Source organism: Geotrypetes seraphini, chromosome 3, assembly GCF_902459505.1.
Source record: "Geotrypetes seraphini chromosome 3, aGeoSer1.1, whole genome shotgun sequence".
NCBI classification, from domain to species: domain Eukaryota; kingdom Metazoa; phylum Chordata; class Amphibia; order Gymnophiona; family Dermophiidae; genus Geotrypetes; species Geotrypetes seraphini.
The window spans coordinates 111,762,345-111,790,125 of NC_047086.1; the positions used below are offsets into that span (position 1 = coordinate 111,762,345).

General features: G+C 40.8%; 1 protein-coding gene across 3 annotated transcripts in view; it reads right to left on the minus strand.

Moving 5' to 3' along the window:
• Positions 1-27,781, minus strand: part of CD2AP (CD2 associated protein) — a 372,249-nt gene that overhangs the window by 13,604 nt on the left and 330,864 nt on the right. For 2 of the 3 annotated variants that reach the window (XM_033938468.1, XM_033938467.1), the window contains exons 15-17: positions 23,851-23,934; positions 18,154-18,323; positions 8,724-8,787 (exon numbers count right to left, since the gene is read on the minus strand). In XM_033938468.1, coding sequence (XP_033794359.1) covers positions 8,724-8,787; positions 18,154-18,323; positions 23,851-23,934 — 318 coding nt within the window. The remainder of the gene's footprint in view (positions 1-8,723; positions 8,788-18,153; positions 18,324-23,850; positions 23,935-27,781) is intronic. The other variant, XM_033938469.1, reaches the window with a different exon arrangement.

The window sequence follows — 27,781 nt, forward strand, 5'->3', positions numbered from 1 at the left end:
AGACAATCCAGGTCCCTAGTACCTGGCCAAAACCCAAGGAGTAGCAACATTCCAGGCTACTGATTCAGGGTAAGCAGTGGCTGCCCCTATATCTTTCTCAATAACAGACTATGAACTTTTTCTCCAGGAAACTGTCCCTTTCTTAAAACCAGCTACGCTATCCAATCTTACCACAACCTCTGGCAATGCTTTCCAGAGCTTAACTATTTTCTGAATGAAAAAATATTTCCTCCTATTGGTTTTAAAAGTATTTCCATGTAACTTCATTGTGTGTCCCCTAGTCTTTGCAATTTTTGACGGAGTGAAAAAAAAAATTGATCCACTTATACCTGTTCCACTCCACTCAGGATTTTGTAGACTTCAATTGTATCTCCCCTCAGCCGTCTCTTTTCCAAGCTGAAGAGCCCTAACTTTTTAAATCTTTCCTCATATCCTGGTTGCACTTTAAACCTCTTCTAGCACTGCTATATCTTTCTTGAGATAAGGAGACCAGAATTGAATGTAATATTCCAGATGAGGTCGCACCATGTAGCGATAAAGGGGCATTATACTCACAAGAAGAATTTAAAAGACAAACTTGTTTCTTCATTGTTGCCTCTTTCTGTACCTCCACAACAAGACCAATTTCCTACTGGCCATCAGTGCTGTGGTAAATGCAGCATCTGTCGCCATTCCTGGAACACTTCAAGTTTTATTCATCCATGCACAAACAAAAAAATTTACTTTTTAAAGCATCACTTAGATTGCAACTCTGTTCAAGTCATTTACCTCTTCTAATGTCTATGCCAGAAGAACTACACTAGAAAAACTAAAAGAATGATTAGAATAAGGATTGTGGAACACCACAGTTGTATCACCTCTGCTCATCTCGTAGAACACTTGTATGAATATGGCCACCATGATGATGATCTCAAGTTTCTTGTCCTCAAGACAATAAGATGTGGGATGAGAGGTGGTAATGTTGACACCTTGTTACTATGAGAGGATCAAAGACTTATATTTGATTTCCAATCTCTGACTCCTAATGGACTCAATTTAGACATTGATTTTACTTCATTTCCCTAATATCATTTTATATTGTACCCACTGAGTTTGTATTTATGCGCTTGTACCTACAGAGTCTATTTTTATGCCTGTAATTTATATTGTACCTACTGATTGTATTTATGCCCATATCTTTATGTTTTTATATATTTTTACACATCATGATACTATCTTGATTTTAGCTAACTGCTTATCGGAATCATATCGGTAAGCATAAATATTGTTTGATTGACTATTTAATTCCATGTACTACTTATAATCCAACTTGTTTTATTTATTTTCTATTTTTTTTAAACATTATTTCCATGTTTAAGTTTCTTCATTATATTTTTCTTTATTATGTGATATTCTTCATTACATAAATCTTCATTTTCACCTTTTTTCCATTGTCTTTTTTTTGCTCACAGATTCCTCCTTACATTCATATATGGTTGCCACATTTTACTTAGATTTCCCATAATCATATGCTTTGTTTCTAGTCTTGAGATGCTTTACTTTTTTATCCATATTCCTCCTTACATTCACACATGGAGCCACACTAAACTTAGACTTCACAATATAGGTATACACATATTTTTTTCCTCTTTCTTTAGTTACCAGATTATTTTTCACTCACACATATTTCCTTGCATTAGTACATATACACATACCTTATTTTTCTTTTTTGATTCACGCCTCACTAGCCATGCACTACAATAACTTATTTTTTTGATATGCAAGTTCATACCTTTTTGTAACACGTGGCATGCCTAGTAGCTGTTTTTTGCTTTATTTTATTTTACTGTGTTTTCAATTGTACACTCACAATATTTTTGCCTCACATACTTTTTCACCTCACTGTTATATTTGCATTATATGCTTTTGTTTCACAGTAGTTCTTCAGTTTCTCTTTAAGTGTCTTCAATCTCCATTTCTGCACTGTTTTATATCTTGCCATATGCATTATCATTATTGCAACACAAGATAATGCTTTGTTATTAAGGTATCATTTTCAGTTTATGCACCTCTTCTTTCAGGAAGCAATGTGAAATGTTTTACATAATTTCCATTCATATTTATCAACCGGTACAACTGTTGCATACATACTCATGGTATGATGCAATCACGTCAGCTGTTATATTTACTGCCGGCACCGGCATTTTGAACTTCCTGCCTTGCATCGACAGTGTCTTTTTGTATTTTTGAGGTACGTCTAAGAGCCAGATTCACCAACCTGCCTGATCGGGCTCAATTCGGGCAAGTCTGAAGAATTCAGACTAGAAAAATATACAAATGGGGGCGATCGGATGAACACCCCTATCTGCCAGCACAGATCGCTTTCTGCCCACACATGCGCAGACTATCTGCACATGCCCAGAGCCGCAATCTTTTTTTTTTTTAGTTTTTTTTAGTTTTAGCCCTGCAAGCCCGTGGTTTTAACCCGCTTTAAACTCGCAGGTTAAAACCATGGGCTCGCAGTGCGGGAAAGGGTAAGAGCAGGCAGAAGAGATGGATGGGGAAGAGCAGGGCAGTGATCGAGGCAGAGCAGGGCGGCAGGCAGGAGTCAGATCGGGGCAGAGCAGGGCGGCGATCAAGGCAGGAGACAGATTGGGGCACAGCAGGGCAGCATTCGGGGATAGCAGGCAGAAGAAAGATCGGGGCAGAGTGGGGCGACATTCAGGGAGATCAGGCAGGAGACAGATCGGGGCAGAGCAGGGCTTCTATGGAGCTGGAGAGTTGGAAAGACATTTTTGACTGGTCTCTAGCAGTCGCTTCTTGGGTTAATTGGCCAGCCCAGTTGGTTTTAAAATTTTGGTTGGTGAATCACGTCCCTGTCTCCTCATTTGCATGCACGGATTCGAAGCGGATTGCAGGAGAGGTAAGTGAATCAGGCTGGAGGGAAATTTGCTCATTAAGGGGTTGCAAACCGATTGGTATACGATCAGTTTGCTTTATGAATCTAGCCCTAAGATTTTTCATTTTTGCTTCCTCCTTCTATGGGTTCCCTTACTGATAGTATCACAATATCTGTGTTCAGCATAATTATTTATTTATATTGTAATAACAATATATATATATTTAATGCTGTGTTGCCTCTTTGTATTTATGTAGCACAATTTAATGAGTTGTCAGTTTGATTGCACTGACTTTTGAGGCACATTCAAAATCTTCCCTTTGGCTGCCTCTAGTCATGGGTTTTTTTTAAATTGATAAAATCAAAATGAATGTGATTAGTGTATTTACTTTAACTGCATTCACAATAAGAAATTTTTTAAATGTGCCCTGCCTCTTGTTGTTTATGTAGCACATAGCACAACTGAATGAGTTGGCAGTTTGGATGCATTATATCTAATGTAAGGTAGCTTGCATATCGATACTTATTCTCCGACAAATGTAGTTTGTGACCAGCATGATTATTAGTATTGCTTTTAAAATGTATATTTTTTTTTAATGTGGTGCTGCCTCTTGTCTTTTTATGTACCACATAGCACAATTGAATAAGGTGTCAGTTTGAATGCATTGATTTTTGAAACACATCCATAACCTTTCTTTTTGCTTTCACCAGCTACAGGTTCATTTATCAATAAAATCACAATAAATGTGGCTATTGTGATTACTTGAACTGTATTCACAATACAAATTTTTTTAATGCAGTGCTGTCTTTTCTTGTTTATATAGCACATAGAATTTAATGAGTTGCCAGTTTGTATATGCTATATTCACTGTAAGGCAGCTCACACATTGATAATTATCCTCCGGTATATGTAGTTTTGTGCAAAATTATTCATTAATCATTGCTGGCTATATTTTTAAGTTACTATCCACAATTTATTAAAGAATTTTTTATTAGTTGTTCAGGCTCTCTCATTTAAGTTTTTTGGTTTCTATTTAGACAGTCAGTATATTTGATTTGGCCTTTTTGATATCCATTACAAATCACTGTCATCAGTTCTTGATAGGTTTTCATTGAGTATTGTCTTGCACTTCTTTCTCAATTTCCAGTTTCAATATTTCCTTATGCATTTCAACAATGGTTTGTTTTGTCTTGTTCTTGTATATATTTCTCCACTTCGGTCATTGCAGAAGTGGCCACAGGAGAATTTCTTGCCTCTCTGGATCTCAAAGAGGCATATTTGCACATTTCCTATTTTTCCAGCCTACTGCAAATTATCTGGAGGTCACCTGTGAGTTTCACCTCTCTGACAATCTGTTTGTGCTGACTCATTCAGTTAAGTGGGGTGTTCCCGCTTCCAAGGCTACGATTTCCAGATGGATCCATAGGGCCATTTTGTCAGCCTACATTCTTTCGGGGAAACAGTCTCCTATTTCCGTTAAGGCACATTCTACCAGGAGTGTGGCTTCTTCATAGGCCAAAGCTAGATCTGATTCTCCTGAGGAGATTTGCAGAGGGACCCGCAGATCCAGCACACAGCCTCTGATCTCTCACTCCAGGAAGCACTGCACCTGCGAACAATGAATCAGTAAGGGGAACATCAGCATCCGGGTTCCCCAGTTCAGGATCAGGTAGCGCAAAAGCCACCGCAGGCTCAGGCGAAGACATGCCCAAAGGCCACTAGGAGACGCCGCGAAGGCAGATTGAGACTGTTCAGAACACTTGGTCAAACTCTGACCACAAAAATTTCATAAATTTAGAAAAAGTGTCCATCTCCTGGGGTGGAGGGTCACTTTTAGAGGACTTGCATTTGCATTTCTTTGGCTGCAGAGGGTCCACAGCCTGGCTGACAGAAGTACCAGCTGTGCCGAGTTCCAAAAATAACGACAGCCGTCCCGCCAGGCTAGCTGAGCATTTGATCACCTGCTTCAGCAAAGGAGAAGCTAAGCTGGGCATTGTAGTCCCCCCAGCTGCACCACGTAGCACAAGGACACTCTAAAAGCACTAAATTAGCACAATCCTGGCAAGAATCCACATGAGGAGATCCTAAGGACTCCATCTGCCAAAGGGTGTAAATTTAAAAGATATAATCAACGTCGCTTATCAAGCAGTGTCTTGGGACAAGGACTTAAATCTTTTAATTGCAACTTCTAGTACCTATCAATTATTTAGGAGACATTTAAAAACATATCTGTTCACTAGATACATTACTTATGCAACTAAAATACTTAATCTAATTGCAACTATTTCACTTTTGTTAACCGCATAGAACTTACCGGTACTGCAGTATCGAAGTAAATTTTTGTTATGTTTCCAGGCAAAATATGTAGTTTTGAAGAAGCAGGGAACTTCAGAAAAAAAAGATCACTAAAAACCCAAGATGGCTACTATCAAAAAATTCATGCCAAAATTGTGATATCTTTCACCTCCTAAACTCTAAAAATGATGATTTTAGGATTTTTCAAGAGGGGGGACATCCAGAACCTTCAAAACCCCCACTTTTCCAAACTCCCCCCGTTGCCTCTCATAGGCTGTCAGCCTGTGTACTCACTGTGACCTGACAGGATCTGTGTTGCAATCTGCTTTCAGCTCTCTCACAGTAGCTAGAAGAGAAAATTCTCTGCCACAATGCTGGGAATGCTTCTGCAAAGCTGATCTTCAGGCTGACAGGCTGACTCCTAGGTCTGACTACATCTCCATCCCCGCAGACCAACGGATGCGTATCAACACAGCCGGCGCCCTGCGAGACCCTGCCTGTCGAGCCTCCTAAGGGTGCCTAACAACCTGCACTTGACCCTTGATTAACAGAAGGTAAGACCACCTCAGGGATGGCTCTGAGCTCCAGAGAAAACTATGCAGGCTGACCAACAGGTACCCAGTGTGATTGGCCTGTCAGCTTCAAAATCGCTTCAAGCACTAAATTATCAAAAAAGGGACAAAATTACATTGAATTAAAAATAATAAAATGGGGGCGAGCAGAACAAATACATCTGCAGAAGAACTGAAGGTGCCGCTACAATGGTTCTCCTCATTCCTGAATAACAGATCAAAACCGAAACCGATCAAATATGGTGTTCCGCAGGTGGCTCTGCTATCCCCCCTATTATTTAATCTCTACATTAGACCTGTCCTAGACATAGCCCGCAAATATCACTCCTTCGCAGATGACATCCAACTGTCCCATGACGCCCAGATTGAGAAACTCCTAAACTGCCTTTTGGAAATCAAAAACTGGATGTCTGTCAAAACTTCAACTAAATGCCTCCAAGATAGAGCTCCTTTGGATCCGCAAAGAACGCTGTGACCATGCCCATCCCTCGCTGTGCTGGGACTCGACTACTCTAACTACAAAAGACCAAGTGCACAGGCTAGGAATACTCCTTGACAGCAACCTATTTCTGACCATATCTCTCAGGGGGTATCTTCCTCATTTTACTACCTGTGACAACTCTGAAAAATAAGGAACTACTTTTCAGAATCTGACTTTGCCCAACTACTGTATGCCTTAGTACTCTCCCGCATGGATTACTGCAATGCGCTATTCAATAGTCTCACTGTGAAGAATGTATAACAGCTCCAGTGTGTTTAAAACGCGGCAATCAAGCTTCTAAAAAACCTCTGTGCCTGTGACCCTGTCTTCAAGGCTCTAGCGTCAGCTCACTGGCTGCCTGTAGCCAAACATTGTGTCTTCAAGGGCCTAATGCTAGCGTTCAAATCCTTGCATGACATGGCGCCAGGCTATGTGATGGTTAAACTTCCTTGGTATGTGCCAAATTGGTCCCTCAGCTCCCAGGATGAAATATGCCTCAAAATGCTGCCTGGTCGTGCCCTTCAATTACATACCTAACAACATACCTAACAGCTTCATACCGAGCAACTGGAATTGACTGCCACCACAGATCAGATATCTGGAAGGACTCCTCAACTTTAGAAAAGCAATAAAAACATACCTCTTCATCTAACCCCCTGCCCTTGATCCATGGACTACAAAGAATTGTTTATTGGTAACTGAACCAGTATGTGTCACATAAGTAAAACTTACTTTGTAAAATCTTGCACTGTAACTATGGCAAATCTAACCTGTAAACTGTCCATATGAGTCAAATTAGGATTAAATATATACTGTAAGGCTAGCAAATAGTAACCGGGAAACTATATGATATACAGTTAAACCTTGGTTTGCGAGCATAATTAGTTCCAGAAGCATGCTTGTAATCCAAAGCACCCCTATATCAAAGCGAATTTCCCCATAGGAAATAATGGAAACTCAGGCAATTCGTTCCACTACCCAAAAACTTTAATACAAAATATTATACGTACTTGTATTGTAAGACCTCGCTTATTTAGAACAGTCACTACCATAAGAATAGCCTTACTGGGTCAGACCAATGGTCCGTCAAGCCCAGTAGCCCATTCTCACGGTGGCCAATCCAGGTCACTATTACCTGGCCAAAACCATCAGCTCAGTTGTGATGTGTGTATACTGTATGTGCCCTTATTGTTTAGAACCATCACTACACTCTTGCAGTGTCAGAGAGAGAACTATTGGCTCAGTTGTGATGTGTGTATACTGTATGTGCTTGTATTGCAAGACCTTGCTTGTATATCAAGTTAAAATTTAATCAAATGTTTTGCTTGTCTTGCAAATCACTTGCAAACCAAGTTACTTGCAATCCAAGGTTTTACTGTATGCTAATATCAGACACCTAATATGTGCTAACTTAAGATAAAAACTTGCATTGTCATGTTGTACTGAAATTATGTATGTTTAACCTGTAACCCATTCTGGGCTCTTTGGGGACAATGGGATAGAAAACGAATTAAATAAATAAATAAATAAATGTGAAGTATATAGCAGAGGCAGAGTGACAATTCCAGAGTAGATTCCTTTTGCAGCATACAGCTAAAGAGAAATAACCCTACTGTCTAGAATGTCTCACTTATTGCATTTATTGCACTGGAAATGTTTTTATATTCACTTTCATTTTTATTACATTTGTTGTAACAGTGTTCACTACATGACCCCTGAGGCAGGCTCTATTGAGCCAAAACACGGACTTTGTTGGGTCAACTTAATTTGTATTTTGGAGGCTTGTGGCCAATCACACTTGTACCAATAAAGACTTTTTGCCATCTTTTATACTCTTGACTTCCCTGGTTGAGGTGTTTTCGGGACTCCATTTTTTGTGCTTTGTTGCTGTGCCTGTGGAGATTTTGTTCCCTTTTCTCCTTGATCAATTACATCAAGAGCATTTCTTAAAGCCACTATGTTACCTTCTTTGACATGGAGGGGAAAATGGCATGGAGGGGAAAATGGCTGATGCTAAATCAAAGGATTCATTGACCTGGCAACCTCAAGTGAAAGGTATCTTGAAAATGATTGATACTCCTGGATAAGAGAGGCTCGAGGTGGCCCAAGGGTCCAAATCCGATAAGTTGACAAAATTAAACCAGTCAAGATAAATACTGGAAAATGATAAAAATAAAGAATTATGAAAAAAATATGAAAAATAAAAACAGGAAAGCATAAAGAAGTTGAAAAGTTTGACACTGAAGAAAAAACTTAAGGCACAGTTTCTCAGCTCCACAGAAAATGAAGAACTGACGGTCCTAAGAGCCAATGTCAGGCGGGAAGGCATCAGCATATATATGGTATGGATACCACCTAAAGATTTAAAGTGACAGTGTACTTGGCAGTGTCCATACCAGGTTTCATGGATGATGTCACCCACATATGAAAATATTATAATCTTGTTTGTCCTCGGAGAATGTTTCTTACAATATTTTAAAATGTTTCCTTCATTACCTCTAAGTTACGTCGCATCACCTTCTCTTCTTCTAATTCTCTCTTTATTTTTTCCAGTTCTTTCCTATGATTTAAGGTAAAAGAAAAGCCTTCAAATGTTTATTAAGTTAAAACCAACAACAAAAAAAATTTAGTTAATAGCCTGTGCTATTACATTAGTATAATCTAATGTTATTTAATGCACACTATTTTACTGCAGGTCCCATTTTATGCAATGAAACCTAGTTACTAATAGCATATGCTAACAGTAGAATTAAATTAATAACTCTAGTGCTTATTTTTAACTATTCTGCTCAAATGATTTGGCTTATTAGAAATATCACATTTTGCTTTGAAAGCCCCAAAATTGCACCTAGAATCTCTATTACTAATACTGGGAGATAAATATTTTTCTTCACTTGAAAAATTTAGACTATGACTACTGGATATACAAGTACCTTGAGAAAAACAGCAACATTATGGGTATGTCCCAAACAAATGATATAATAGCAAATGAAAATGACAAAATATCTACATTTTACTGATTTTTATTCTCCAAGCCAAATGAATATTGGAAAGAAATTATACCTACGGTGTTTAAAAGTCTATCAAGAAAAAAATAACTGAAAATTTAACAGAACAGAATCAAATTTAATATGAGGTAAAGTGAAAAGATAATCAGCTTGAAGGTGGCAAGATTGGACAAGGTTTCAAGAGAAAAGGGTCCTTCAAAATTTGGCCCTGTATATTTCTATGGGAGCAGGAGTTTCATCTTTTACTGGAATACTGAAATATAATGGATAAGAGATTGCTTCTTTACAATGTCTCTTTCCTCTTCTCTATTTTCCTAGTTACATACAACCAACAATATGAGCTTACTTTTCTTTATAGAAGACCAGTGTAATAGGCAGACTGGATGGGCCATTATGTTTCTATGAATTGGAAACAATTTGATTTAGTATGCTCTACATGTTTTGTCAACCCCCTTCCCAAGTACTACCACACACCTATTCCCCCTGCTGTGCTTGCTCTTCATGTTTAAACTTTATTAATATTTGCAATTGTAAATAGTAAGCAGTTTACAATAATCATATTAAATAAAATAACAAAATATAGGAAATAAGGTTACAATCTTCATAAGGGAAAATAAGGTGGTCAGAATGAACATCACCATCTTACTGCATCACAGGCACCAATCCACTACCAGCAAAAGAAAACTGTTACTAATAAAAGACCTTTGTAAATATGTCTTGTCCTACTGTAAATGTCTGGAAGGACAGGCACATGTGATCTCTGTGAGAAGAAAAGATAGTGGCTGCGGATGTGCAGATTGGATGGGCCACTTGGCCTCTATCTGCCATCATATTTCTGTTTCTATGTAAACGGTTTGGCAAGTTATTCCAAAGGGTAGAGGGTGTTTTTGAGAAAAATCACCTGATAGATAGTATCCAAATGAAAGACCTGATAAGATTCAGATATGTACAGCTCTCCCTCCGGATTCGCAGTTTCACTACTCGTGAATTTGATTATTCACGATTTTTTGTAGGCTGCCGAACCTCCCTGGACTACTTTTTGCAGGCTGCTCGAACCTCCCCGGACCTTACCTGGTGTTCTAGCAGTGACGCAGGGCAGGCACGATCTTCCTATGCTCCTGCCCCATGCTGAGCCATCATCAAAATGGCTGCCGTGAGCTGACACCACAAGTAAAAATTCTATCAATCTTGACATACAAAAATTTGCTAGACTCGACATGGAAGAACAATTAATCACGTGGAAAGATATGACATGTTCTTTCATTGACTCCATAGCCCTGTCCAAAGATAAAACTTCAAACCCACTTTCAAAAAAAAACAAAAACCCCACCTTGGTTCACAGAAAATCTAACCCTTCTTCGTCGCCAATTACGATCTCTAGAACACAAAAGGCGGCAATCTCGCTCTGCTATTGCCCTTCACCAATACAAAGAACATTACAAACATTCAATACAAACTGCCAAAAAAGAATACTTTTCACACCCTCAACTCCTCTGCGCTTTTTAGCATTAAACTAAACTAAACTAAAGCTTAACTTTGTATACTGAGTCATTGTTCTGAGAAGGCTCGACTCAGTTTATAGTAATTAAATAAACAGGGAATGATTTATAAATGATAAATAGAAGATAATAGCAAAATTTCAAAAGAATTAATTTTCAAAATGTTTGGCAAATAGAGTAATTTTTAAAGATTTACGGAAAACTGGAAAGGAATTAGAACTCCTTATAAAAAAGGGGAGACCATTCCAGAGTTGAGAGAGTTTAAAGATCTTGACTCCTTTAATCCCTTTTCTAGAAGGAAGGGAGAGTTTAAATTGTTGGATATCTCGATCTCTCTCTCTATACTCAAAAAAGAATTCCCCTCCATCACTCAATCAACCATCTGCCACAGAACTGGCTAATTACTTTGATCAAAGTAAAAGATATTAGATCAAATCTAGGCCACTCTACACCTACAAGGTCCCCAGATCCCACCAACCGGACTGACCATCTCTTCTTTAGCACACTTTCCAACTTCAAGCCTCTTTCTCTTCAAGATCTATTTAAAGTCATACAGTCCACTAACAGTTCTAACAACCCAACTGAGAATATTCCATCCTCCATCCAAAAAAAGATTATTTTCTCTCTTCGGCCCCTTTCTCCTTGAAATGATAACTAAGAGCCTTTCAACCAAAGTAGACCCAAAAACCTGCCCTAGTCTTCCCCAAAATAAAGAATCAAAACTCGGATGAAACCTAACGCTCTAACTACGGATCCATTACCAATCTGCCCTTTATTGCCAAACTCACTGAAAAAAATAGTATTTAACCAAATATCTGAATTCATTGAGAAAACCATTGCCCTCCACCCAAATCAGACGGGATGTCATCTAAACCACTCAACAGAACTAGAGAATGACACGGTGGCTGTTACCCGCGGCTATCCATAGGTAACCTGCCAAAACGGTGGGTGAAAAAAGTAGTCACCGCGGGTATGGGGAGAAGGCCATTCACCGCTCCGTGGAGCGGTGAATGGCCTTATCTAGGCAGTTAAGTGAGGGAACGCGTGCGGTCACTTATCGCGTGCAGCCTCCTTCAGCCACCGCTGTCCATCTCTTCCCCTTACCTTCATGCCAATGTTTAATTTTCTTTCAACAAGCAGCCGCCAGAGGCTTGAATTCACGTGCGGCTGCAGGAAAGTTCTTCTCTGCCGCAACCGGAAACAGGAAGTTGCGTCAGAGGAGAACTTTCTGGCAGCTGCACACGACTTCAAGGTTCCGGCGGCTGCTTGTTGAAAGAAAATTAAACATCGGCATGAAGGTAAGGGGAAGGGAGGGAGGAAGAATTGACTGGTTAGAAACTGTTGAAACCCAAATATACAAATTATAATCAAGCTCGTAAATCAAAAGCAAAAAAGGAAAAAAAGTTGAGCATGCCTTCTTAGCTCCTCTCTCTTTCTCCTTCCTTCCCCCTTTCTCTCTTTCTCAAAAACAATTCGTATAAAACTTTGTGTTTGCTTCTAATGAAAAGAGCGCCACCTTGCAAGGTATTTCCCCTACAGATTTAATAGAAGTTCAAGTCTACTATGACCCGCTGAAAGCAATGAGATGAATGTTGTCAAAGCTAAAGGTGGTGAAACTCTTTTTATAGGTTTAAGTTGTAGAGCTGTTTTACATACAGTTCTCTGCCAGTACAAAACAGCTTTCAAAATACAGCTCTAGTTCATTATACAAAATTGAACGCTAAAAGTTATTTTAAGACGTGTGGTTTTGTGTGTGTGTGTGTGTGTAAGCAGGGGTTAAGGTGGGAAGAATTAAAAATCGGCATGAAGGTAAGAGGAATGGACGGAGGGAGAATAGATTGGTTAGTCTGTGTGTGTGTGTGTGTGGAGGCAGGGGTGGAGGTGGGCAGAATTAAAAATCGGTATGAAGGGAGGGAGGGAGAATAGATTGGTTAGTCTTTATGTGTGTGTGTAGGAAGGAGTGGAGGTGGGCAGACTCTCTCTCTGTGTGTGTGGAGGCAAGGGTGGCGGTGGGCAGAATTGTTAGGCACTGCCTGGACTACGGGAAGGGTGCTGAAGGATTGTGGAGAGAGGGGAGGGGGTGGATAGGAACAGACGCTGAAGGGAAATGGGGAAGAAAGAGAGGGGAGAAGATGCTGAAGGGAACTGGATGGAAGGAGAGGATAAAGAATAAAGAAAAAAAAAAGGTACATGCTGGATTGGGGAGACAGATCTGAGAGGAGGAAAGGAGGAGAGAGATGCCAGAAACCACCTGGGGGAGGGAAGGGAAGAAGCCAGAGATGCCAGACTATGGGGGGAGTGGAGGGAAGATAATGGATGCCAGACCAATTGGGGGGGGGGAAGAGATAGAAGGGGAGGCACAGTAACAGAGCATATGGAAGAGGCAGAGAGAAGACAGTGGGTGGAAGGAATTGAATGAGGAAAGCAGAAACCAGACAACAAAGGTAGAAAAAAAAATTCTATTTAACTATTTGAGGCTTGTATGGATGGGACAGATGGTTTGTGGGGACAGTGTAGGGACTGAGCTTGCGGGGACGGGGACAAATTTTTTCCCTGTGTCATTCTCTAAATATAATTATCTCTCCTTGGACTTACCACCACCATCTACTACTTTCAGGACCACCGCAAATCTGTTCTCCTAATATCACTTGACCTATCAGCAGCGTTCAATATCATCGACCATATCCTCCTACTCACTCGTCTCAAGAATTGTAGAATTTCAGGCTCTGCCCTCCTCTGGTTCACCTCTTATTTCGAAGATCACAATTTCAAAGTAAACGACAAAGGAACCTCATCATCCCCAATCACCCAATAATACGGCATCCCACAAGGATCAATTCTTTCCCCTCTACTTTTCAACATCTTCCTTGCTCCCCTTTTAACTTTAGCCCAATCAATTAGATTCACCACTTTTGCTTACGCCGATGACTTCTACATCCCATCAACCCCTCAAACATCTCCGACATTCTTGAAATCAATTTCAAAATAGACAAAATCAGTAACTGGCTCCGAACAAACAAATTATCCTTCAATATACTAAATCTCAAGGCCTAATCTTCCCAGCAAAAAGTAACAAAACCCTAAAAAGAGCAAATCTACATAGATTCCTGTTCAATTCAAATGGAAACCAAAATAAAATTTCTAGGAGTCATCCTTGATAAAGATCTTACATATCATGATCAATCAGCTCTCTGACCAAAAAATGCTTCTATAAACTTTGTCTCATTTACTCCATAACTTCAGTACTTGACACCGCCTCTATACAAACCTTGATTCACTCACCGATAATCTCTTACCTCGACTATTTCAACTCTTTATATTATGGTATTATTCAAACAGAAACACGTCGACTACAACTCATCCAAAATACTGCTATCAAACTAAACCATAAAGCTATAAAATATGATCATGTCACACTGGTTACCAATCTCATACCGCACGACATATAAAATTCTCTTGCTTGTCTTCAAAATCAAACTTACCTGTTCTCCAGTTTTCCTCAATAAATACATCATTCCTTACTCCTCATCCAGGGCCCTTAGATCCGCTGACCAGAACCTGTTAACCGTTCCTTTGATTAAAGAACTCTATTATACCGGAAACACAAATTTCTCTGTCATAGCTCCCACACTCTGGAATGCCATGCTATCCCACCTCCGTCATGAAAATTCTCTTAATAAACTCAAAGCCAATCTCAAAATCTTTTTGTTTCAGGACGCATTCCATATAATAAGATAACATTGCTTCTCCGACCGCAGCATCCTTCTTCCAGCGTCTTTCTTCCCATGAGAAACACTTCTATGATGCAACCACCCATTCCCTGATGTAATTACTCTTCTTCCCTTCCCCTATCTCCTGTATCATTTATGTCAAATGTAATTGTCTTAACCTTGTTCCCAACACCCCTTTTTATTTTTAAAATTTTATGCTATATATTATTTTAGCATTGTAAACCGACCAGATACATGTCGATGGTCGGTATATCAAAATATGAATAAACTTGGACCCTCAGAAAGGCATTTATTGCCTTGAGATTCAGGATGGGCCTCCAGTCCTCTGTGCCTTTCTTGGGCATGATGAAGTATCTGCCTGAGTCCGAATCTACGCCATGGACAGGTTCTATGGTCACAATGTCCAGAAATCTTTGAAACGTTGCTCTGATCTTGGCCTTCTTTTCCGGCTGGCTGGAGAGCCAACAAACAAATCCAGAGGAAGGCGATAAAACTCAATCTTGTGACCCACTCGGATGATATCCAATACACATTGGTCTGAGGAAATTTTCTCCCACTCCACTCAAAATGGCAACAGCCAACCCACATTATGTGGAGGTGCAACCACCAACCTGGCATCATTGGGGCTGCTTAGAGGGAAGGTTGACACAAGCCCTTGAGGACAGCTGGCGTCTGGAGTTACTGAATCACTTTCTATAAACCTGAAAAGACCTCTGGACAGAGGCCCCCTGATTAAATTGCCAAGAATGACAGGAGGGATGAAAAATTGCTCCTACTACTGCCTGGAGGTCAGCGTGGTCTACTTTCTGGCACAGACGCTGGCCACACTGGCCATAAGGTCATCAAGGCCCTTACTGAAAAGCATCCATTCCTTAAAGGGCAACCTACTCAATGTCGCCTTGTATGCTGAGTCGCTTATCCATATTCAGATCCACAACATTCTATGAGCTAAGAAAGCATAAGCCGACACCTTGCTCATGACTCTGATAAGGTTGTATAAGGTGTCTGTCACATAATCCACCCTTTCCAGCACAAGATAGGGGCAGGTATCCTCCTCCGAAGAGGGCTGCTGCCAAAGACTAGCAGCAAATGAATCTACAGCCTTGATCCCCAGAGAAAGTGCTTTTTCAAAATCACGTCTGCCTTGCAGTCCTGAACATCTTTCAGCATAACACCACCCTCACTTGGGAGAGCCGTACATCTGGTGACCTGAGTCATCACCTTTGAGTGGTTAAAAAGCTGCTGGAACTCTAGTGTTATGGGATAAAACTTGGACATGGCCTTGGCAATCCTCATGGAACCCTCCAGGGTCTCCCACTGTTCCATAACCAGTGCAGTAATATCTGGATGCATAAGAAAAAAGGCGGTCTGAGCATTAGAGCTACTCATTACCATGCACTGGGAAGTAGAGGTTAGAGCCTCCAGTTTCAGTTCTTTAACAGCATTGGCAATAAAGTGGTGGACAGAGACTGATCTGAAGAGGCAGCAGATCTGAGGGTCATTCCCCTGATCAGGAGACAGGGAGGTCTCTTGACTGCTCGACCAAAACAGGGAGCCAGAGTCATCCAGGACTGAGACAAAAACAGCATGTAGTCTGATCTCCAATCTGGCCAGTCTGGCTCTGAAAGGTCATTGAAGTCAAGATTCATCTTCCTCAACTGAGAAGCAGTCACCGGAGGAGAGAATGCTCCTTGGGTTGACAGTTGTGCACGTGCAGACTGTGCTAACCAACCTGGTCTTGTCAAAAAGGCTCTCCACATCAGATTTACAAATTCCTTGGAGAAGCCTTGTGCAGGGGAAGCAAATGAAGCCTGCAGAACCTCTGTCTGGGCTCTTGTGGATTCCACAGACTTCACGCACCTCCGCTTTGTGTCATTTCGAGACAGGGGAACTGGATGGGACGTTTTGCTCATCTCTCATGCCCATAGTGGTTCACCAGCCCTGGAGGACATGGATGAGGCTAAGCTCGAAGCTCAGCCTCTCCCTCGTGTGGACGCTCCTCTGCCGAACAACCACCACAATTTTTGCAAGTAGCGATGTCCTCACACCTTGAGGCGTCCATCCCAGTTAATTAAAATCAAAATAAAGGGATTTTGAGGCAGCTAGAGACTTTTGAAAAAAAGATTGATTAAAATCCAAGATGGACGCCCCAGTAAAACGGCACATGGAGACTTAACTGAAAATTCAAAAATCAGTGAAAGAGGAAACCCTCATCTCAGAAACCCTCAAATTTAAGATTTTCAGAACCACCTCAATTTTCCCAAAGGAAATAATGGGGCTGTACTCACAGTTTTGTGGAGGTACCTACCTGTTAGCTATTTCAGTGCAGCTGGGGAAAAGGAAAGAACTTTCTGCTTCAGATGCATCTAAATCCAACTCCAAATCAAGAAATCTTTGCGCTGCCAGATGGACCGACCCCAACCTCCATGGGACCCCACAGCACAACAGGGTGGGCAAACTACACAAATGGCGCCCTGATACCCCAAGGATTCTTACACAGGGCACCCACAGTCTGTGTTCAAGCCACTGAGAAACTCAGAAGGTGAGCTGGCTCCCAGGGAAATGGACCCCGAGCCCTGAAGTCTCACAGCAGGCTGGCTCCCCAGGTCTACCCGAAGGCTTGCTCTGCAGAGCTGCAGTCTGGCTCAGTGGAACCTGCCAAAAAGAAAACTAAACAGTTGAACAGAATGCGGATGAGGACAGAGCTTGCGGGAGTGGGGACAGGAAAATGAGTTCCCGCGGGGATGGGGAAAGATTCTCTAGTTTGTATATTCATTTATATCTTATTAAAATTTGTGGGCTCGCATGTTCTTTGTTGATGTATCTTGATATACAATGCAATCGAAAGATTTAACGTTAATAAAAAGATTTGGGCAAGGTTCTAAAAAAAAAAAAAAAACAGTTGAACAGAACACCTCTAAACAGTTGACTTGCAGAAGAAAAATTGGAAGACGACACTGTGCTTCGCCTCTATGTGGGAGGTACTCAAAACTGTAAGTATTCACACTTCTGTAAGTCTAGTTCACAGGAATGGATCACCATACTTACAAACTAATGAGTGGATGTAACAGAATGACATTTATACACATAGATGCACACATACATGCCAGTATACCCATTCATGTTCTTTGTGCTCAAAAATAGAAGCCTATTTTGTTTACCCTTCTAGTGACTGAATCATGTAGTTTGCTAAATATTGCCATGTGTACTGCCAATCATTGGAGAAACATTACAACATCAGATATGATTAACTGTAAAAGACATCCTTTAAAATCTGTTGACAATGACTTTTAATGGTTTGATATACTATCACACTTGGTTCCATTTTATTATTCTTTTTAAAGTAAAATAAAGTTTTTGGTACTTCTCTATTCAAACTGCTCCACTTTTCTTCCTGGGAAATACTGTATAAGAAAGTAGGCTTGCATTTTTGATCTATGATCAACTCTATTTTATACTGACATTGCTATTTAATATTGTATTATCAGGGTATTTCCTTTGGTTTTATATAGCTAAGTAATATGAAAAAATTCCATGCTCTTCATGCTTTACCCCACTTTGGTTTTTTTCCTGTTGTAATAAGGCAGAGACTACCTCATTTCTAGCTTTTTCCCTACAACAAAGATCTTTTTAATAGGAAAAGTAATTTAAGACTGCTGAAAGATTTCATAGACAAAGAACAACATACCCATGTTCAGTTTTTATTTTCTCTACAATAGTCTGTAGCTCACTAATTTGAGCTTTGAGCTCTTCTATTGAAGCTTCTGCCTTAGTCCTAAGATCCCCAGAAGAATTAAGTAGAATAGAATTTGGTCTTGGAGAAGAAGATGGAAGTGTCGGAGTAGTGGGTAAAGATGGCTGAAACGAGATTAAAAAAAGAAAATACATTTCAATCTCTTATAAATTAGAGGCAAAACAGTAAACAAAAAAACATTTTACTTTGTATTTGACAAACATTTTTAAATAGAATCAGAATAAAAATGTCAAATTAATATTATTACATCATATCAGTAGCATAGCCTTGCGGTCCTTGGGAACCCCCTCCCCCAAACTGCAGTATCTTGAATAGCTGAAAGGGATGACCAAACCTTGCCAGTTGAAAAGCAACATGGCCCAAACCTCCCCTGGTGCAAGAAAATCAGTGGCATGCTTTCCAGCTGCTGACAGTCACTCCTCCTTGCATGCTAAGTTCATGTGCATAAACTCAGCATGTGTGAGAAGTGCTAGTGGTAGCAGCTGGAAAGCACATCAAGGACTTTTTCACACTGGGGGCCGGGCCATGGAGCTCTTCACCTCGCAAGGCTTGGGCATCCTTGCAGCAAGTAGTAGTAAAGGTAAAAATTTTAATGAAGGGATGCCCCTGCCCCCCCAAAACTGGGCTGCTAGCTACACCCCTACATCAAACAACAAAACAAATTTCAAAGCCTAAATACTACTCTGCAAGCAGACACAATAAGTCTAGAGAAACTGAAACTGAGGCATGATCTATTATTAAAAAGCAATTTATGTAATAAAATAAGAAATGTAACAGTTGCATGATTCTTCATAACAGTAGACACTGCTTAACATTCACATTCCTTTATATTCATACTATTTTTGCCAGAGCATTCCCCCCTCCTCCCAACATTTAGCTATTTTAATTCTCTGTTCAGGTCAGTGGGTTAGGCATTCGGGGCATTGCAGGACAGTGAACTTTTTGCACTTTACTTGCACTTTAAAACACCCAGGAGCACCCAGATGATGGTGTGCGGCTGGCAGTGAGTGGTAATTTCTGCTCAGTGTTTGCTGGCTTTGCTATTCTAAGCATTAAAGCTGCTCTTTGAGTCGCTCTTTAAAGCTTTCAAACTCACACTGAGGGTGCTCCTTATCTTAAAAATTTAGATTTGAGGTTTATATATTTTTGGTGGAGTCTAGGGTAGTGGTTTTCAACCTTTTTACACCTGTGGACTGGCAGAAATAAAAGAATTATTTTGTGGACTGGCAAACTACTAGGACTAAAATTTTAAAAACCCATTTCTGCCCCATCTCCACGAGCTCGGTCCCCACAAATCATCTGATCCCATCCACACAAGCCTCAGTTATGATTTTATATGGAATGTATTTTATTAAAGTATAAAAAGAAACAATATTCTGTACAATTGTCATTTTATAAATACAAATAATACAGAGCAAGGATCAACAAAACTCCTGTCTCCCCTCCCCTTCACATATATCCCCTCTACTATCAAGAAAACTGAACAAGCCAAATTATTACAGAATGCTACACAGAAATATCTTGCTAACAGAATACTGCAGTCACACATGACAGGAATAGTTTTAGGGGAGTGCAACTAGGGCAACTGCCCCCTGGTCAGAGAGCGCCCTAAGTCAGCTGGAAGCTAAAGAAGCACTGCCTGGGCTTTGCAGTCCCCAGTTATGTCTAACACCAGCTCTAGCAGGATATATATTTCAAATCTGATATATTCTAATCACAAAATAGAAATATAATTATTTTTTTCTACCTTTGTCGTCTCTGGTTTCTGCTTTCATCTTCTTTTAACTATCTTCCTTCCAGCGTCTGCCCTCTCTGTATCTTCAATCCAGCATCTGCCCCTTCCATCCACTGTCTGCTCTCTCCCCCTTCTATCCAGCCTGTGCCCCCTCTCTCCTTTTTACATGATTCATTCCAGCTTCACTGCTCTCTTCATTTTTATCTCTCCTATACCAGATCTAGCATCGTTGTCCCTCTGCTTATTTCCCTGTTGACCCCTTCCCATCATCAATCTCTCTACTTTCTCATGTCTGTCTCTCCCCTTCCCCTCCTCTAATCTCCATACCAGCTGTTTCCTTCCTTTTTTCCTTCTCTCTTCCCTCCTCCTCCTGTCCAGCAGTAACTCTCTTTCATTCCTCTCCTCCCAGCAGCATCTCTCCTTCTCCCTCTCCAGGTCTAGTAGCAGCTGTCCCTTTTTTTCCCTTGCCCAGCAGCTTCCCAGCCTCCAATAGTAGCTTTCTCCCCTTCTATCGGTTCTCCTTACTTGCCAGCGCAGCGATTCAGGAAGGCAGCCTCGGGTCCTTTGTTGGGTCAACTGCCTCTGAGGAAAGAGGAAGTTGCATCATCAGAGGCAGCTGCGACTCAGCAAAAGCCCCAAGGCTGCCTTCGTGAATCATTGCGCTGGTAAGAAAAGGAGAGCTGCAGTGAGGGGAGAAAGCCACTGTCGGAGGCTCCCCATAATCTCTCCAGTCCAGCGCGGACCAGATGAAAATCACTCGTCGATCTTGCCGGCCCTGTGCTGACTGGCAGGAAATTGAAGTTAGTCGATCTCGCCGGCCCTGTGCGGACCGGCAGAAATTTCCTGTGGACTGACACCGGTCCGTGGACCGACGGTTGAAGAACAGTGGTCTAGGGAGTTAACTTTCCTGCAATGTCCTAGGGCACGCCCAACTTATATTTTGGTGTCTTAAGAATATATACGTAAGCATGGATTAATGAGATAAAGCCAACTTGGATTTACCATATATATTCGAATATAAACCGATCCATCCCTTTTCCCCCCTCTAAAAAGGGGGTAAAAAGTTTGTCTTGAATATAAACCGAGGTATCTGGGTTATCATGGAGAGTCAATCTATAAAGACTGTTCACCCTCCCTTCCCATCAACTATCTCGTAAGTCACTAAACATAATACAAATATCTGTGATACATATATCACAACAAGGAAAAAACAACTACAAGCAACCACAAACTTAAATAAATGCAGACAAAAATCAAACTTAAATCTCAAGAAGCCATATGCAGTTCAACATCAAATAGTTTGTTTTTGCACTTGTTTTTACAACAGATTGGATTACGCATTTTATTCAATAGTTTTTGTCAGTATTTTTTGACTCCAACATTGTATCAATTAAGTAAAGGAACTTGTCTGTTAAGTATTTAACATTGTAGCATGTTGGTCACCCCTTTACTAATACAAACTGATTATTTATTAATTCACATAACTCTTATCCTATATAATAAAAGGCTAACTCGCGCATGCGCACTCCTATTTGTGTGCTTCCATGATCAGTAGTTCCGTGGCCGCATGAGTGCGCATGCGCGAATCCCCAGCACTTCCCTACACTCGCCGGAAGGACTGGACTGTACGAGTCCCCAGCACAAGCGTATGGCCGACCCAGGATCGTGAGAGGATGCGCCGTGCAAAGTGCTCCACACTACTGGAGGGAGAGGGACATACCGGCACAACCTCCCGCCAGAGAGGAAGGGCTGAAGCCAGCAACAGCAGCGAATTATAAACGCTGCTGTTGCCTGAAGCACCCGAGGCAGACGCTTCTCTCCCCTCCCAGCCCAACCCCCGCTGACTCTGCGACCCTCCCAGCGAGATGACTTTAATATCAAACCTCCCTCCAGCGTTGGCAGCCGCAGCAAGCTAAACAGGCTGCTTCGGGCTTTCTCCTGCCATTGAGTCCCTCTGCCGCGTCACTGATGACATCATCAATGACGCGACAGAGGGACTCAACGGCAGGAGAAAGCCCGAAACAGCCTGTTTAGCTTGCTGCGGCTGCCAACGCTGGAGGGAGGTTTGATATTAAAGTCATCTCGCTGGGAGGGTCGCAGAGTCAGCGGGGGTTGGGCTGGGAGGGGAGAGAAGCGTCTGCCTCGGGTGCTTCAGGCAACAGCAGCGTTTACAATTCGCTGCTGTTGCTGGCTTCAGCCCTTCCTCTCTGGCCGGTCCTGCCTACTTCCTATTTTCATGAAGTCAGTACCGGCCAGAGAGAAAGACCTGAAGCCAGCAACAGCAATGAATTGTGAATGCTGTTGCTGACCAATGAAGTAGTTAAATGAGGAAAGGGAGCAGAGGGGGAGAGAATGGCTTGGAGGTAAGGAGGAAGGTATGCCAGACCAAGGGAAAATGAAGGAGGAGATGGAGAGAGGACATATGGAACAGAGAGAGGACGGACGGACACTGGATGGAAAGAGAAGAGAGGGGCAAGACAGAGGGTGAACAGTAGATGGAAGGGGTAGAGAGAGGGAGACACACCGAATGGAAGTGTGGAGGACAGGGGGAGCAGATGTTGGAAGGAAGTGGGAGGAGAAAGAAAAAAGGCCACATGCAGGATTAAGGGAAGAGGATAGAGTTAGAAATAAAGATAGACAGACAGGGGGCCAGGGAAAGACACAGACAGAAAGAATGACAGCGTCCAAGGAGAGAGAGACAAATAAAAAAAAACAAAAAAGACAGACAGACATCTACTCTAGCACCCGTTAATGTAACGGGCTAAAACACTAGTGGTCATATATGTGTTTAGTTGGTTTTTATCTTTATCTTTTACATGATTAGATGACACTCCGTTTTGACTGAATTTTGGTTAAATCTATTTGAGTGGCAGTACACTATGAATTTCATCATTCATGACCTTAGGTATGGTTTTATTATATTTTTTAACATTTTTTTTGTCCTATTTTTCATGGTAATTGAAAGGTTAATGCATAATCAATTATTTCTTAATGTAATTGGTGCGAATGTTCCTTTTTTAATATAATCATTTTTAATATAATCAGAGCTAGTGTATTTTTATGGGATTTATGATGTTTCTTCCTACTTCTTTTCCTTTTTTTAATATAATCTTCAATATAATCTGTGCTAGTGATTTATTTATGGGATCTATGATGCTTCTTCCTACTCCTTTGTGTTTACATTTTTTGTTATGTTTTTAATGATATAATACGTGTTTGTTTTATCTAACTTTATTAAACATTATTTATTGTATCACATATTTTGATAAATTGTATCATAGTTATTAATGTGTTGTTTAAATTATTGATTAATATATTTATTATACATATGTGTCTTCATGGTCTTTTATTTTATATTCTTGATATCTTTTAAATGTATCTTGTTTTAATGATTTTATTTAACATGAAATAATTCATGCTGTTTTATATGTTTATATATGTACTTATAGACTCCTGAGGCAGGCCTGTTGGCTGAAACATGTACATGTCGAGTCATTGAGTCATTGAATGTATCATTGTGACATTGGAGGAATAAAGATCTTCATATTATCAGATGTATTGGAGGACACCTTTTTTTGTGCACATCATTCTGATCTGGACAATCCCATTCTTGCATATTTGCGTTTGTGGTTTTGTTTTTTCTCCTGGTTTTTTCTTTACCCACATGTGAGAATATACTGCCTGCTTGTTCTCAGATAAAGGGAAGTGCAAACTGTGGTATAGGAAAAATATGTTTCTGTATGTTTTCCTTGTATGCATATACACATTGAAAACTGAAGAAATTCAGTTTGAAAATTGCCTTCTTGAACGTATACTTGTGGTGTTGCTTAGTTACATAAACATTTATCTGAATACAAAGCAGCTCATTCAAGGTTTTAGAGGAATCGATATTATACCTTTTTAACTTCAGCTGGCTTTGGTTTTACACATTCCTCCTCTTCTTTATGAATTTTAACACTTTCTGTTAAATCTTTAACAGGCTAAAAACAAGGATTAAGAGAAACACGTGACACAGGAAAGCAAAACATTTTCACTTTTCTAAAATTATACTTAGCAAAATTATGTTTTCCTAATCTTTTATATACAACACATATCCTTAACTACACTGCTGACAAAACAGAAAATAATGAAAACAATTCCTAATCATAATGCTCTTATTTCACAATAACAATTAATTTTTAAAGTTTCAGACTGTTAGCAAGATTACTCTCTACAGCAGGGATCTCAAAGTCCCTCCTTGAGGGCCGCAATCCAGTCGGGTTTTCAGAATTTCCCCAATGAATATGCATTGAAAGTAGTGTATGCATATAGATCTCATGTATATTCATTGGGGAAATCCTGAAAATCTGACTGGATTGCGGCCTTCAAGGAGGGACTTTAAGACCCCTGCTCTACAGCTACTAATACGATCTCAAAATATACAAATTGACTCTTCCACTGTAACAGTGTACATTCCAATTATGTTTCAGTTTCATTACCGAAAGAGTAGCGGTAGAACAAATGACTTCCAGCAGTGAGGCGTATATAAATAAAAGTTTATTGACAAAGCACCCAGTTTTAGAAAGAACCAACATGGGGCCATGTTTCGGTAGAGATCCACCTGCCTCAGGGGTCAAAATACTCTGTTGACTGAAATTTGAAATGGAAAAATGATACTGAAGAAACATACAAAACCAGTAAGAGAGAGCCACCAATGAATATTAAAAATAAAGCAGCTCCTGATACTAATAAAGCATGGGAAAATCTGGTAAAACCAATTTCATGGCTGCAAGTAAACCAAAATCAGGAGTGGGTCCCATAGTCTTGTCTGCACAACTGGTGGCTCTTACCAGTCTTTCCCCTCTGAAGCAGGAAGTTGCATTACAAGGGGCAGGACTGGCAAGAAACACCAGTGGCACACACAAGGCTATGGACCCACCCCTCGTTTGTTTGCTTGCAGTCAAGAGTCATAAGATCTTAAGAGTTGCTGTACTCAGATAGTCAGAAGGTCATCAAGCCCAGTATGTTGTTTCCAATAGTGGCCAACCCAGGTAACAAGTACCTGGCAAGATCCCAAGGAGTAAAACAGGTTTTATGCTGCTTATCCCTAGGAATAACCAGTGGATTTTCCCATCCATTTTAATAATGGCTTACAAACTTATTTTAGGAAATTATCCAAACCGTTTTTAAACCCTAAGCTAACAACTTCACCACATTCTTTCACAACGAATTACAGAGTTTAATTACATGTTGAGTGAATATATAGAAATTAAAAAAAAAAAAACCCTAAAGGAAATAAGGTGATACCTTTTTTATTGGACTAAATCTATTCGGGGGAAATTCAAAAAATGGCGCCTTAACGTAGGCGCCCCAGGTAAGAGGGAAATGCCTAAACAGAGTTTCAGTTCAATTTCAAACGCCTATCAGCACCTTATAAATGAGTCTCTAGAGTCGGAAGTGGTACCGGAGGCCTGGAGAAGGGTGGATATGGTCCCTCTCTACAAAAGTGGAAGGAAGAAGTATGGAATTACAGGCCGGTAAGTCTGACTTCTGTGGTAAGCAAATTAATGGAAACGCTTTTAAAACAGAGAATGGTCAAGTTTATGGAATCCTGTGGATTACAGGATCAGAGGCAACATGGATTCACTAGAGGTAGGTCTTGTCAGACAAATCTGATCAATTTCTTTGACTGGGTGACCAGAGAATTGGATATAGGACGTGAGCTAGATGTGGTGTATTTAGATTTTAGCAAAGCCTTTGACAGTGTTCCATACAGACGTCTAATAAATAAATTGAGTGCCCTCGAGATAGGTCCCAAAGTGATGGGCTGAGTCAGGAATTGATTGAGTGGAAGGCAACAGAGGGTAGTGATCAATGGAGATTGCTTTGAGGAAAGGGATGTTACCAGTGGTGTGCCTCAAGGTTCTGTTCTTGGGTCTGTTCTTTTTAACATTTTTATAAATGATATTGCTTAAGGGTTGCCAGGTAAGATTTGCTTCTGTGCGGATGATACCAAAATCTAAAATAGAGTAGACATACCGGATGGTGTGAATAACATGAAGAAAGACCTGGTGAATCTGGAAGAATGGTCTGAAATTTGGCAGTTAAGATTTAATGCTAAGGACTGCAAGGCCATGCATTTGGGCTGCAAAAACCCGAGGGAAGAGTACAGTTTAGGAGGTGAAGAACTTATGTGCACGACGGAAGAGTGGGACTTGGGTGTGATTGTAAGTGATGATCTTAAGGTGGCCAAACAGGTTGAAAAGGTGATGGTGAAAGCTAGAAGAATGCTAGGTTGCATAGGGAGAGGTATGGCCAGTATGAAAAAGGAGGTATTGATGCATCTGTATAAGACTCTGGTGAGACCTCATTTAGAATATTGTGTACAATTCTGGAGGCCGCACCTTCAAAAAGATATAAAAAGGATGGAGTTGGTCCAGAGGAAGGCTACTAAAATGGTGTGTGGTCTTCGTGATAAGGTGTATGGGGACAGACTTCAAAATTTGCAGTTTTGCTTTAGCCCCAAATGAGAAAGGATGCTGCATTTGAGCTCCTCCATGAACCCTTGAGAAAGCCTTTTGGGCGAAACGGGTCTCATCGGGGCATGCTAGAGACACTGCATTAAAACGATAAGTAAAAATAATTTATGCTGTCAACTAGTTTTTATTTCTGGATCAATAACACAGAAGTAAATAGACAAGCTACACCAGTTGTTGGATGCTTTGACATTTATGACTTTGAAAGTCCTGTTGCCATCTTGGTGTTAAATCCGAGTAGTGAGGATTTCAGTTGCTGGGACAGACTTAAATATCTCAATCTGTATTCTTTGGAGAAAAGGCGGGAGAGGAGAGATATGATAGAAACGTTTACATACCTATAAATGTGCATGAGTCGAGTCTCTTTCATTTGAAAGGAAACTCTGCAATGATAGGTCATAGGATGAAGTTAAGAGGTGATAGGCTCCGGAGTAATCTGAGGAAATACTTTTTTACAGAAAGGGTGATAGATGCATGGAACAGTGTCCCGGAAGAGGTGGTGGAAACAGAGACTGTGTCTGAATTCAAAAGGGCCTAGGATAGGCACGTGGGATCTCTGAGAGAGAGAATGAGATAATGGCTACTGCAAATGGGCAGACTAGATGGGCCATTTGGCCTTTATCTGTCGTCATATTTCTATGTTTCTAAACTGCCTTTAAAGCAACATGTCCAGTTTGTGAGCCTGTTGATCCTTAAGCACTACACCCCCCTCACTGGAGTGGGACTTGATCACCTGAGCCACCAGAGAGTCCACTTTAGACATAGCAAACATCTGCTGAACTCTTAGTTCATAGGATATAACCTAGACATAGCTTTAGCCACCTTAAGGGAACCCTCAGGGTTCTCCCATTGCTCAGAAATCAGTAATTTCATATCCAGATGTCACAGAAGGAGGTAGGCTGAGAGCAGATCCGCTGAGAAAACACTGGGAAGTAACCTGAGGAGGATCAGTTTTGAGCTCCTTCAGAGACTTGATGAGAAGATCCATCAGTGCAGCAGACTTGAACAGCCTGCAAACAGAGGGGTCCTTGCCCTGGTCCATAGCAACACCCAGACCCTGATCCACTTCGCTCACTGTTGCATCGTCTGACTGGAGCTTCACTCTGAGATAGAGGATAAGCACCAAAATCATCTTCAGGCCTCTGTGGAGAAGCAGATGCTGAAGAACAGGGAGGCTGCGCAGATGATGGCTCTCTAGCTGATCCAGAAGGTGCCCCCGCACTGTTGACTTGCCTGGCAAGCCTACAGTGCCCCCGCACTGTAGGCTTGCCAGAGCAAGTTCACAAAGTCAGACATAAAGGGCATAGAAGAC